The sequence below is a fragment of the Sinocyclocheilus anshuiensis genome, unplaced genomic scaffold, assembly GCF_001515605.1.
Source record: "Sinocyclocheilus anshuiensis isolate Anshui unplaced genomic scaffold, SAMN03320099.WGS_v1.1 scaffold587, whole genome shotgun sequence".
NCBI lineage: Eukaryota > Metazoa > Chordata > Actinopteri > Cypriniformes > Cyprinidae > Sinocyclocheilus > Sinocyclocheilus anshuiensis.
The window spans coordinates 620,668-634,041 of record NW_015552579.1 but is presented as its reverse complement, the minus strand read 5'-3'; the positions used below and the strand labels follow the sequence as shown (position 1 = coordinate 634,041).

At 36.2% G+C, this 13,374-nt stretch overlaps 2 protein-coding genes and 1 long non-coding RNA gene across 3 annotated transcripts in view; 1 reads left to right on the top strand and 2 right to left on the bottom strand.

Moving 5' to 3' along the window:
• The window catches only part of LOC107665222 (CUGBP Elav-like family member 4), a gene marked incomplete at its 5' end in the record, with an annotated part of 71,466 nt that extends 70,092 nt beyond the window's left edge, over positions 1–1,374 (top strand). Inside the window, one exon of the mRNA XM_016456005.1 lies at positions 549–1,374. The remainder of the gene's footprint in view (positions 1–548) is intronic.
• A 2,107-nt stretch (positions 1,375–3,481) lies between these two features.
• On the bottom strand, positions 3,482–4,387 carry LOC107665240 (uncharacterized). Its single transcript, XR_001631531.1, has 2 exons — positions 4,301–4,387; positions 3,482–4,054 (listed from the first exon to the last, which is right to left on the bottom strand). It is a non-coding gene; the product is annotated as an uncharacterized LOC107665240 (long non-coding RNA).
• Positions 4,388–5,082: 695 nt separating this feature from the next.
• Positions 5,083–13,374, bottom strand: part of LOC107665221 (protein hinderin-like) — a 28,805-nt gene continuing 20,513 nt past the window's right edge. The window contains exon 9 of the mRNA XM_016456004.1: positions 5,083–5,399. Within this exon, the coding sequence (XP_016311490.1) occupies positions 5,192–5,399 (208 nt within the window). The 3' untranslated portion in view covers positions 5,083–5,191. The remainder of the gene's footprint in view (positions 5,400–13,374) is intronic.

Here is a 13,374-nt window from a genome sequence, read left to right as displayed (position 1 = left end):
TATCGGGCGAGTACTGGAAAAAGTGGTATCGGTGCATCCCTAATATATATATATTCTGACAAATAGCTAGTATAGCTTTTTATGCAAAAATGTGATTATTTATACAAATAAGTTTTATTTATAGACCATTTTCGCAGAACAGAAAAATAATTATATTATATAAATTATATTATAACAAATTAATATAATAATTATTAATAACAATTTATTTTGTTGATCATTTTATATATTAAAAAAAAATATTTGTCAACTTTAATGCACCAGAAACAGATGGACTTGAAGCTAACAGGCATGGACTAAAAGCCACAAGATGTGGTCTTTAAAGTAACAATGAAACAGCACATCACCAGAGAAGTATAATGTTTTCACTGGAAGATCTAGTTATGACAAATTGATTAAACATTACGGGGTCAAAAAAAATTTAAATTGAAACACATGCATGGATGATTTGTTCACAATAAGATCAACAACATGCATTCAGACTAGATGGGGTGAATTTTCATTTCATGTCTTTAAATGCTTCCATCCTTTTTGTGTTTCCTTCCTAGGTTTTGTAGAGCTGGAACACATATTGAAAACATGCCAACTGTATTTGAAAACACAACAGATCAAGATCATCGGGGCTGGGGATACAGTACAGCTGAAGAGGGACATGAGGAGGACGTAGCCGCATGATATACCACCACCACCAGGCTCAATGGATCTTTTTGGACTTCAGTGTTTAACTCAGGGGAGCCGCGGGGTTACTGGACCATACCGTACTCCCTTCTTCAAACCCACGAACCCTTATTTTGCAGGACCGCAGAATACACTACTGAAGACCAACACAAAAAATATATATATTTAAAAAAAGAAAAAGAAGAACAATGTAAGTCCTCAAAAGGCTCTGAATCTATGAATAAGTAGTACGGGAAAAAAACACTTTTTACAACTAAGATAGACTTTTAGATGGGAATCATGTAATATTGAACACGTCTTTGGGAAAACTTTTTAAAGAACTGTTTTAGACACCAACAAAATGGATAAAAAAAAAATTTAAAAAAAACTTGAAAGACAACTTTTTGGAAGAATGTGACAATTCAGGACAAGAACTTGCTTCGACTCGGGATGGCCAACTTTTTTTCTTGGAGTGCCTGTCCGTTTCCAGGGGCAACGGCTGCCACAAACCGCAGCCTCCGTCCGCTGGGAGACTTACCTGTCATTCCTTAGCTGTGTAGGGACCAAATGACCAAACCTTTTTATCACAAATGAAACAGAAGAAGAAAAAAAAAAGACTCATACCTGTAACATAATTGGACCACTGCATCTCTTGCTGTGCCAATCGGTTTAAGAGCTGTATTTTAAAAAAAAAAAAAAACGATATATGTATAAAAAGAACATATATGACTATATGCATAAATGCATACATATAGATTGCTGATATGCTTTTTAAATACTGGCAGAAATATTTCCGATGGCCCGTTGAGGCCGTTCACTTCGCTAGTTTACAATTACTGCTCAAAATGAAGAATATTTATTTTTATTTCTCGTCTAGTTTTTCTCTGTGGTGAGAGAAAGGGTGCATGGGAAGGGTTGTTCCATAATGCAGCCTTACCTTTTCTATCTTATGTCCTGACCTTGTAGTTAAGAGACCATCTTAAAGAGGTTTGAGATAAACAATCCTGTTTATATAAAACGTACATACATACAATATGTATAGCAGATGTTCAAGCAATATGTATTCATATTTATGCACCTGTACAGCATATATATGGATGCATACGATATTAATCCCAAAACCCATATATGTATTTATATGCATATATTTTATATGTGTGTATATATAGAAACCGGCTATTCAATATGTAGAGCTGTAATTTTTTTTGTAGATTTAAGCTGGTGTTTGAAACCACTGCTTTGCTTTGGACTTTTACCACTGGGAAGAATCTCAAATCGGCAGCTGCAATCTGCAGGCATTCCTCTCGATCCGATACGACGTTTCTTATCCGCCAACACACACACACACACAAGGATAAGAACACTGATTCCGTTTGTGTACATGTGTGTATATGCTACTTACAAATGCAAAAAGGCCTCCTCTCGTAAGAGAGTTTAATGAGAATCAGGATCATTACGAAATAGTACAGAATACGGACATATCTGCCTCCAGCCTCTGCAAACATTCGCAAACAAACAACGCTATTCAGTCGAACCGAGCGCCGGTTTTCTAAACGAACGCCCGGCGGTTTTTCGAACCGCGATCGCGCATGCGCCGTCGTATAGTCAGCAGTGCGTCCGTGCACCTGGCAGCACTGTGCTACAACACCGCTAGCAGCCATTCATTATTATTATGATGATGATGTCAAAACAACGGAAACACTCTCCTTACTTACAAAATAAAAAGAATACTACTATAGCTACAGCTAACAGCAACGCCTTCAAATATCTGTTGACATGACAAACCTGTGCAGCTTGACACCGCCATTTACCGATTTACACCCACTCTACGTTCTGCGGTTACAATGAAGTGGGCATTATGTACGTTTTGCACAAGTGTCAGAATCCGCATCACATTGCGTGTTTACATGTGCTGCTTCAGCGTTCAGACGGATTCGAGGGGTTTTCCCGCGTGCGTGTTGAGGATGGAACGCGAGTTATTGCATTTCTTGTTATTGCAAATTGAGGACTTGTACGACTTTTGGTTATGCTTTTCGATTGACCTATTATACAAGATGGCACTATTGTAAATATATGATAATTTCAGAGCTGGTTAATTCGCTTTACCTAAGAGTAAAGCGTCTGTATAGAGGGTAAAAAGCAGTAGTCTGTTCACCTCATTTCGAAGGGGAATCCAGTTCTGAATCGACGCGTCTTCAGACGGGTTCCGAGAATGTCGTATTTTGCCTTCTAGATCTTTCCTACACATGATCATTCAGGTATTCCAGGATCTTTTGCAAGAATATGCATTCCGTCTGTTGGATTTCAGTGTCGCCTGTCTTTCTCTCCCTTTCGGTCTCACACCATCTGTCTCGCGCTCATCATCTTCCATGTTAACCGTTTCAGCTGCAACTGTTTACATAGCAATCTGGCAATGTAGAGTTGACAAAACCGACAAGACAGAACAGAAATTTTATTATAAATATATAGAAGTATATACATGAACTACTGAATATACTGTAAATGTTTTTTCTCTTTTTTGCTCTGTTCCTCTGTATATAGGTTTGCATATTTTATAGTCTTTTACTTCAATCTAGAAGGACTGGATGACTAAGAAAATTTAGAGACAAAAAAAATGAAACACTGAATTAAAGCAGGTAAACTCTAGCCCTTAGAGATGCAATATGGTTGTAAAGTATTATGGAACGTAAGAAGAGCCAATCAGATTTGATCCGAACATTAATGTCACTTTCAGAACTGCTGCCAACATGCTTATTTGCCTATTTATGTATTCATTTGTTCATTTATTTCAAATGGCATTTGTTCATTTTTTTTTTTTTCATTTTAAAATACTATGTACTTTTATCATTTACATGGTTGAAATTTTTATGTTTGTAACTGCACTGAATATCATTTTGTCATTTAAACGATTCTTTTTAAAATATATATTTTTTACATGTTTTTGTATTGTGAGACACAATGGAACAATGCAACTGGCAGAATCAGGGTAATCCTTTATGGAGAATGTAGAACTCATGAAGGACTGGTGTCAAAAGTTTTCGCTGCACCTGTTAGAACTGTCTGCTGTTTTCTTCTGTTCTGCGATTCCATGCGTCTGTCAGAACTCCGATTTGCTTCACTGCTTTTTCAAACACTGGGAAAAAAATAAGGAAGAAAAACTGCACTAATCCATCAGACTCTCAGCAACTCATCAGAAAGAGTCTGAACTTACAAGGAACAATGCAGTAAAATGGGGTTTAAAAAAAAGAGAAGAAAAAAAAAACATTTTCAGACATTTTGAGCACATTTGAGCGTGCTGGGTGGTATCTGTGGATTTATGCCAAGCCTATTACAATGAGATTGAGTTGTATTAGCAGTCGGAGTACTGCTGCAGCTCTTGCCCTGTTCTTAACTCCACCTTTCTCTTGTCCCTAGACTACAGACTCTCAGCAACTCATCAGAAAGAGTCTGAACTTACAAGGAACAATGCAGTAAAATGGGGTTTAAAAAAAAGAGAAGAAAAAAAAAACATTTTCAGACATTTTGAGCACATTTGAGCGTGCTGGGTGGTATCTGTGGATTTATGCCAAGCCTATTACAATGAGATTGAGTTGTATTAGCAGTCGGAGTACTGCTGCAGCTCTTGCCCTGTTCTTAACTCCACCTTTCTCTTGTCCCTAGACTATCTTTTGTAATTTTACTGAATGACGAGTTTCCGCTTAAGCCCAGTAATAAAGCACAGTGTAGAATAAAGCAGCATTATGCTTGTCCCATTTTCTGCTGTATGTCTATACAAGCCTTTCTATGAGTTGTTTTTATCTCTTTCTCTCTTTTTATGGATTTGTGGCACGACTGATGTACACTGAAACCACTTCAAAGGCGGAGGGTTTACATGCACACACACACGGGCGCACATCTCTGAAACTTTCTTTACGACACTTCAGATCAAATTAGACCAATAGCCCTAGAGCGATGTTTGGCTGAATCCCATTGCATATACTGATGCTCTCAGATCGAGTTTGACGTATCAAAGCATATACGCCGTGTATATTGGAAAAGCAGGGGAATAGGAAAGTGAGGGGAGGCTTTAAAAACGGCCCTGTAGAAAAAAAATTAATTTGTTAATATATGCAGAAAACTCAGTGACTCGTGATTATTGTGGAAAACACAGCACTGCCTAGAAATACTTCTTAATGACTAGTCACTCGTACGAGAATGTCTCATTTCCTCAAGATGACAGTGGGATACACGTTACAGATCACAGCAACTGTTCGTGAGAAGCTCTTTAAACGTATACGTTGCCAAGTTAGTTCCTTGGAAAGCCTGTGGACTTTAATGGAGCTGCTGCCCAACCATCTGTGACTGAATAAACAACACCATTTATTAATAAACATTTTAAGGCAAAAATAAACCATTTATTTATCTTAAAATTAAGACCATAATTATTTCAAGACACTAAACACATTTAAAAGGCAGAATTAGGAGCTCATGAATAATTAATGATCATTCAAATCCAGTTATTCCAACAATCAACCTGAATCGCCTTTATAACTCTTCAACAGATGAAAAAGATGTCTTCGAAGATCTCACTCTCCTCCAGGTCTTGCAGAGAGGACCGACTGGGGCCAAAATGAGAGAGAAGGGTCTTCTGAGAGGACTGAGGGGCAACGGAACTCATCCGTGATGACTGATTGATTCGGTACCTTTCTAGGTTGGATGCAGGGCTGAAAATGTCCAACAGCTCAATCAAAGAGTCGTCCAACCTAACAATAAGAAGAAAAAAAACAGGACTAAGCGGAAATGTCATATAGTTGTTTTATACACCAAAACAGAAGTGGACAAATGGGATATAAAAAAAGCATGACAATTTACATATCACTCAGAATGCTGTACATCCTCATATTCCCCTACATAAAAACAACTTTATTGTTGTTGTCTGAATAGACAACAGAGTTCACAGGCTTTGAAACGTGGCCTTAGGGTGCATATGAAGATTCCTAGTTTGGAAGGAAAACTGAGCGCCGAGCAAGGAGATAAATAAATAAAATAAATAAACAAAGAATAAGCTAATAAAGATTCAACCCCTCAGTCGAGGTGCTTAATAAATTATTCATCGAATACAGACGCGCACATTTCAGATATGAAACATGAATTCTTAAAGCACGCTCCACTGATGCTGCTAACATAATTCACTGCTCATTCTAAACAGCATTGATTTGCATCCATGCAGCAGAGGGGATGAGTGGGTATTCATACAGAGATGTGTGTGTGTGTGTGTGTGAGGGATCTCAGCTCCTATGAGAGGCAGAAAACGGTGTCATCCACTGAGTGCCTCTGACATATGAAAGCAGTATTTGCTTCACAGCCATGATAGCGGTGATTATACAGGACGCTGAGACACATGCCATCCACTATTTCCTTCGTGTCTGACACTTTTTGGGTCTGAAATCATCAAAGTATCGGCTACACCTCAAAATGTTTCCACAGAAAGGTAAATAGAAATTAAAGGTTGTCAATGTCAAACTTCCATACTTCTCAGGAAACACATTAGCTTTGTTCTAAAACCTAGCTGCCTTCTAAGACAACATTCTACCTGAGATGGAAACTCAACAGAGATTGATTTGGAACAATTAATAGAGACAGCAACTCCTCATATAAGGATAAAATAGTTACTTTTAATAAGACTGACCTATTTCTTGTGTACTTTTCAGCATTAAATGGAATATATGCACTTAAATCTCATCTTGCCCGTCATATTGGATTTCTTTTTTCACTGAGCTTGACGCAATGCATTCTAGTACTGCCTTCACCAGAAAAAAATCTTGAATTTATTAAAAAATATTAAGATATTAATGCTGCCTACCTTTTTTGCCTAACCTTATGTTGAAAAGAGTAGCTATAATGCTTTAAAATGCTGTTTGGATAAGCAATCACACTAGAACAGAGGTAGTAAATCAGTCACTCAATAACAGTATTCTTGCATTCAAATATGGTACATCAAGATGTGTCATGCCAAATTTGACATTTATGACATCATGTCATTGGTTCTTGGGGGTCTCATAACTGACCGTCACTGACATCAAACCAACACCGTTAATTTCATTAACGAAAACTGATGAAACATATTTGTTTATGACCTTTTTTCCTTGACAAAGACGAGATGACACCAACATCATTAAACTGTGACTATATCAACATACAATATTGCTGACGAAAAAAGACGAGACTAAAATGTAGTTTAAAAAATGAAAATAAAAAATAAATCAGGAAACTAGATAAGGGAAAATAAACCATGTGTATGAGTTGATATTCTCTTTATTGTGCTTATAGGTGAAAGTGCAATAATTCTGATGAAATTTCTCAAATCACAACAATCATGAACATTAATCGCAATTAAAATTGAGCAAAATAATTGTGATTATAAATGTAACCATTATGCAGCATGACTAAAATATGACGAGTTTTCATTGACTAAAACTAGACTAAAATTGTCAGACTTTGTCAATTAAAACTTGACTAAACAAAACAAAACAAAAAAATAGTTCGACTAAATATGATAAAACCTAAAAAGGACATTTGACAGTTCTAAGACTAAATTAAAACTATTAAAAAATTAAAACTAAGGGACTATTTTCAGAAGAACATAGTGAATATAGAAATTACTTTTATGGACTACTTTTAAGGTGCAGTAATTTCTGAGAACTTTCACAGGCAAAAGAGTCAACTGTCAATAATTTAGCAATAAAGCAATGAAGACAAAAGTCACTTTCAAACCAAGAATCTTTCTGTTTGATCAAGGCAATGAATCCGTGTGACCAACTTGAACCCATTGCGAAATCAGCGTAGGAAAATATTTTACCCTCACGCGAAATTACTGATCACTTGAAATAACTGGATTTTGCCAATGACATTTACAATGGTAAATGTTGTCATTTTTGAGGCTTACAACCCAAACACTTTTCATTGCAAGAAAAAAGGCAGCCAAAACATTCTTCCTGCAGGTTTGAAACAACATGAGGATGAACAAATGATGACAAACTCACTTTCAGGAGAGCTATCCCTTTAAAGTCTAAAATTATGCCAACTTCTCCCACCTTCCCACTGTCTATTTCTGTTGACCAGGTGAGGACTGAGTGAACTGAAGAGCAAACTGGTCAATCTCTGCACAGGTAAAGATGAGTTTTGAGGCTGACGGATTGATCCCCAGAGTGTTGAACACATGTTCACACAGCCAGCTCGGTGGGGTTCCTGAGCACCTGTTCTCCCTCATGCTGGGACTGATGAAGGTGCCCTAGCTCTGGAAGACATCCTGCATTGTTCCGCTGCCAAAGATCGGAAACCCCCGGTTCCCTGAGGACTACAGACCAGTTGATCTCACTTCACACATTGCGAGGACCTCTGAAAAGCTGGTCCTTAGATAGACCACCTGGACCCAGGACAGTTCTGACCCTGGACTCTGGAGGCAGTAACCATTCACCATTAGCAAACCTACATATGCTGTACTATACTGGCTGCTCTGCCTACTGCCATCAGACAAACACAAGAGCTCTGGTCCAAACCCTAGAGAGCTGTCTTGCTGTCTACTGCATGTATGAGAGGTTCTTCACAAGGGACTGATCTGAAACAACCAACATAGGCAGCAACTCCACATACCATATCAAGTGCACAGGAGACTCGACTCACAATTGATTTCAATGCTGTGTTATTTTTGGTAATGTTAATATAATGTTAACTAATATTTTAAATCAGCTTTAATACTATTAATATTTTCAGATTTCTTTTTAAGTTTTACTAATTTTGTTATGTGCTTTGTTAGTTTTATTAGTTTTTTATATCTATATATATTTTTTATATCTATTTAGCTTTATTTTTATTTCAGTTTTAGGTAATTTAGTATGTCAACATTTTATTTCAGTTAGTTGCCATGGTAGCATTTCTAATTTTCCTCCTCTTCTTTGTGGCCACCCTCATGATACTTCCAGATGCAGCCCTAGTGAGAAGTCACTACATTGCACATTTCCAATTCTTGAAACCCAACTGCATTTCAGCGATAGCATAAAACAGTTAATGTAGACTTCCACTCTTATACTGTGTTTGCACTGTTAACTTGTCAACCCATATTCCAGTAATACATACATAATCATGTCTCATTTCACTCCTGCAATTTTACACTGAATGTTTCTGAGTACTCACTTTTGATGTTGCTGTTATTTTGTATAAATGGAGTTTTCTTAATGAAATTACTTTGCAATAAATATTATGTTACAAGAATTATGATCATAACTAACAGACACAAACAACATTTGCACTTTATCTGTCAGGTATGTTTCATTTGCTAGTGATTACAGAGCCAGTTACAAGACTGTTTGAGAAAGAGACTTGCTCAATGAACGTCAGTATGCAACTACATACATTTACTCACAATAAAAAAAACTGTAACAAATATTTCATGACATCATAATAGATCAAGCTGCTTAATGTTCTTTTGCTTTTAAGCCTGAAACTTGAATCTAGGCTTCATTTATATCCAGTGCTATAACAATGATAGTAATGTCCAATCCGGGAATCTCATTTTGCCATTTTGTCGAATGACAATCGATTACCATCCGACAATTCTTTTACACATTTGCATCAGAGGGAAAGAGAAAGAGAAGGAGAGCTTACACTGAGGGTGGATGGCTGATGGGGTGGGAATTTGGTAAGGCTCCCTCTTGAAATGTGAGAATTAGCATTTTTATTTGTTGATTTATTTAACGGACAGGCCTCTCAAACAGCCATCCATCAATGGACGACACTGCCGATATGAATAATGCATTTCTTAACGCCGGTCACAATCTATAACAAGGGAAGGGGTAGGTGTAGTTTGGGCAGGGGAGGGGGATGTTAGGGCATTGGTAGGAGGAAATTGCCGGAGAGAATGCTAATGTGTTTGGCAGTCATATTTACCCAAACGCTTTCATTGCTTTTCACAAGGTCCACTGGTGTATGACCATGAGACATTAATATCACTTAAGAGGAGGTTTGCTAATCCCAAATGCTATCTGTCCATTCAACGGATCAGTAGGGGTTGGGAACAGAGTTCAAGATGCCTGAAATAGAAAAGTAAAGGTGAGCGGTACAATTGCAGTATTTAAGTCATTTAAGAACACTGAAGAGAACTAATGAAATATTAAAATAATACAAATATTTTCAAAAATGAATATATATATATCCATTTTAATACAGAAAATATTACATGAATATATCATAATATTAAATATATGATACATATAAAAAATATTATTTAATATAGAATAAATGCTTTTTAATTTAGTTTTAAAAAATGAAAGTGACTTCAAATCAGTGAAGCTGTCTTCACAAGAAGCAACCAATTGTGATACTCTTTTTGGAGAGTAGGCTGAAGTTTTTTGCTTGGTGGATTTTTTTTTAATCATACAAAAGTAAAGAATATACTAAAATCTCTACAGGTTAACTCATTTTGCAAACATGGGCATAAAAAACTCCTACTCACATCAATGAGAGTGAGGAAGAGTAAAATACAGAGAGAGGGTGAAAGAAAGAATCAGGTTCTACTTCAATAATTCCAAACAAAAGACAGTTTATCAGTTTCCAGACTCCAGTTATTTTACTGTTCTCATTAAAAATGACCGTCACACCTGAGAGCCCAAACAAATTTGTAGCCCAAACAGTAATATAAAAATCCGAAAATGGCAAATACCGACAAAACTGTATGTCAATTTTCTTCCAAATCAGTAGTAAGCTGAAGACAGGCACTAGCCATGAACAGGAGCACTGACATTTCTCACTTCGCCTCTATCAAACCAGCCCTGAAAATTTTAATAAGATATACAATTAAAAAAAAAAAAAGTTCCCCATGTAAAGTAAAGAGCAGTTTACAAAAATGGCCCAATTCTGCACAAGTTAATTTAAAAAGGTGGAAGTAATTTGAAAGAAGGACGTGGTTTGATAAGTGTATTGTTTTGATGTCTCCACCAGTTCTGGATGTATTTAAAATAAGGCTTAACGTAAACTAAATTAACATACTGACAACTGAAAAAAGCAATTAGCAAAATAATTTTTAATCATTTTGGGATAGCTTGTTAAGAAACTGAATATTAAATATTACTTTTCATGATGTCTAAGAACGTAGAACGTTTAAAAAAAAATGTATATATATATATATATATATATATATATATATATAATCTTTTTAAAAATGTTATTATTAAAAATAAATATTTTACATTAATTAATTATATTCATATACATTTTCTAAATGTTTTTAGCACATTGTTAGTTGCTAAGGCATTGCTGTCTGGTTTCTAAGGTGTTCTAGAAGGATGCTGAACAGAGTCAAAAGAGCCCACCACAGAGTCTCTATGAACTCAGTGTAAGTGTTATTACCCACCATGTAAAAACCTTAAATTCAAAAGTTGCTAAGAAACGTAATAACACACACCTCTCCTCAATCATTCAACTCCACAAACGGCGCTTGAGTTCACACACCCCAAGGACACAGTCATGGCAAGATGGCCCAAGTCTGCACAGGTTAATTTAAAAAGGTGGAAGTTATTTGAAAGAAGGACGTGGTTTGATAAGTGTATTGTTTTGATGACCCTTGCAGAGGTTGTGGAGTTTTATCAGTCTGACTGCATAATTCCAACTTGAACAAGATTTTTATATTTCTAAAGGAAATGTGAGGAGCTTCCCATGCAAAACACCATCACAATGGTAAGGCTTTTTTATATAATATAATTAAAATATATAGATTTATATGAATTAATTATACCTAAGCATAGCTGATGAAGATCTCAATGGCGCACCGTCATTATGTACAGTGAAAATAAAAAATTGACAAGTCAGTCTTTTCTGTGTCTCTGCTGAAAAACCTTAGAAACAAACAAAACTCTCACTCCAGAACTAATTTCTGTTTTATATAGTGGTCTATGATTTTTTTTTTACATGAATGTCTGACTGAACTACTTTACAATTGATTGATTGATTGATTTATTGAATAAATAGCAGAATGCAGAAATAGTGTTTTAGCAGCATGAGTACCTACAGTCATGGACAAACATTTTGGCAGCGACATAAACTTTGTGTTTTGCAAAGTTTGCTGCTTAAGCTGTTGTGGTGTTCATTCACATTGTTTCTAGATTATTATGTAGAGTGATCAGATGCATTTTAAATAATTGCTAAAAGCTTCATTGGCCAAATAATTAACTTTTTACAAAAAAAAAAAAAAAAACTAATTTCAGTTTTTTTGATCCTGACAAAATGACCAGCTAACATTAATTGACTAATCATATCAGCAGCACATGTTGATTTCACTGTTTTTTGATCCTGACACAAAATGACCAGCTAACATTAATTGACTAATCATATCAGCAGCACATATGAAAGTGTGAATTAGTACTAGTCAGGTGAAATCTCTATCATAATAATTAGATTGTAAGAGCAGACTGATTGCTATAAAAGGAGGGAAGAAGTGCTTCTTCCCTTCCCTTCCTTGTTAGTAATGGTTACCTCCAAAGAAACACTTGTAGCCATCATCGCTTTGCATCATATTGGCCTCAACATGCAAGGAAATTGCTACAAAGAATATTGCACCTGAAAGAAGCATTTACCGGATCATCAAGAACTTCAAGGAGAGAGGTTCGAAAAATAATCTACAAATACTGAATTGAAATTTTGGATCCGTGGCCAGGCAACTCCCCGGATCTCAATCCCATAGAGAACCTGTGGTCAGTCCTCAAAAGGCAAGTGGACAAGCAGAAGCCCACAAATTGTGATCAACTCCGAGAACTAATAAGGCAAGAATGGATCGCCATCAGTCAGGATTTGGCCCAGAAGCTAATATCCAGCATGCCAGAGCGAATTGCAGAGGTTATGAAGAACAAGGGTCAACACTGTAAATATTGACTCATATTTTTTTTGCCAATAAAACACTTTAAAACTTATGATATGCTTATCATTGTTTTTCAGTATACCATAGAAGCATCATCTACAAAGAAAAATAATCTACAAATACTGAAGCAGCAAACTTTGCAAAACACAAAATTTATGTCATTGCCAAAACTTTTGGCCATGACTGTACTGCCAATCGAAGAAAACTACCCATCTCAGATTGAGTGAAATGTTACGATCTCTAGCAGACAGAAGATATCCATAATAATTTTCATTAACCTGAGCTTTTTTCCCCAGGGCATCTTTTTCCCTTTAAAGGGATAGTTCACCCAAAAATTTAAATTCTGTCATCATTATTTACTCACCCTCATGTCGTTCCAAACCTGTAAGAGCATTAAGATATTTTTGATGCATTCTGAGAGCTCTCTGACCCTCCCATAGACAGCAAGGGTCCTTACACAATCAAGGTCCAAAAACATTGCAAGGAGATCGGTAAAATAATCCATGTGACATCAGGGGTTCAACCGTAATTTTACGAAGCTATGAGAATACTTTTTGTGCTTAAAAGGAAAAAAAAACGACGCGGATATGCTGTTTACGTCGTTTACACTTTGATTTGAACGAAAACAACGTATCCGCGTGGCGCAGCTGACACAAAAAAGCATACGCAATTTACATTCAGTGGATACTCTCCAAAATGGCACTAGCGTGACGCAGAGGAGACGAATTGTTGAATAAAGTATTTTTGTTTTCTTTTGCACACAAAAAGTATTCTCGTAGCTTTGTAAAATTACGGTTGAACCCCTGATGTCACATGGATTATTTTACCGA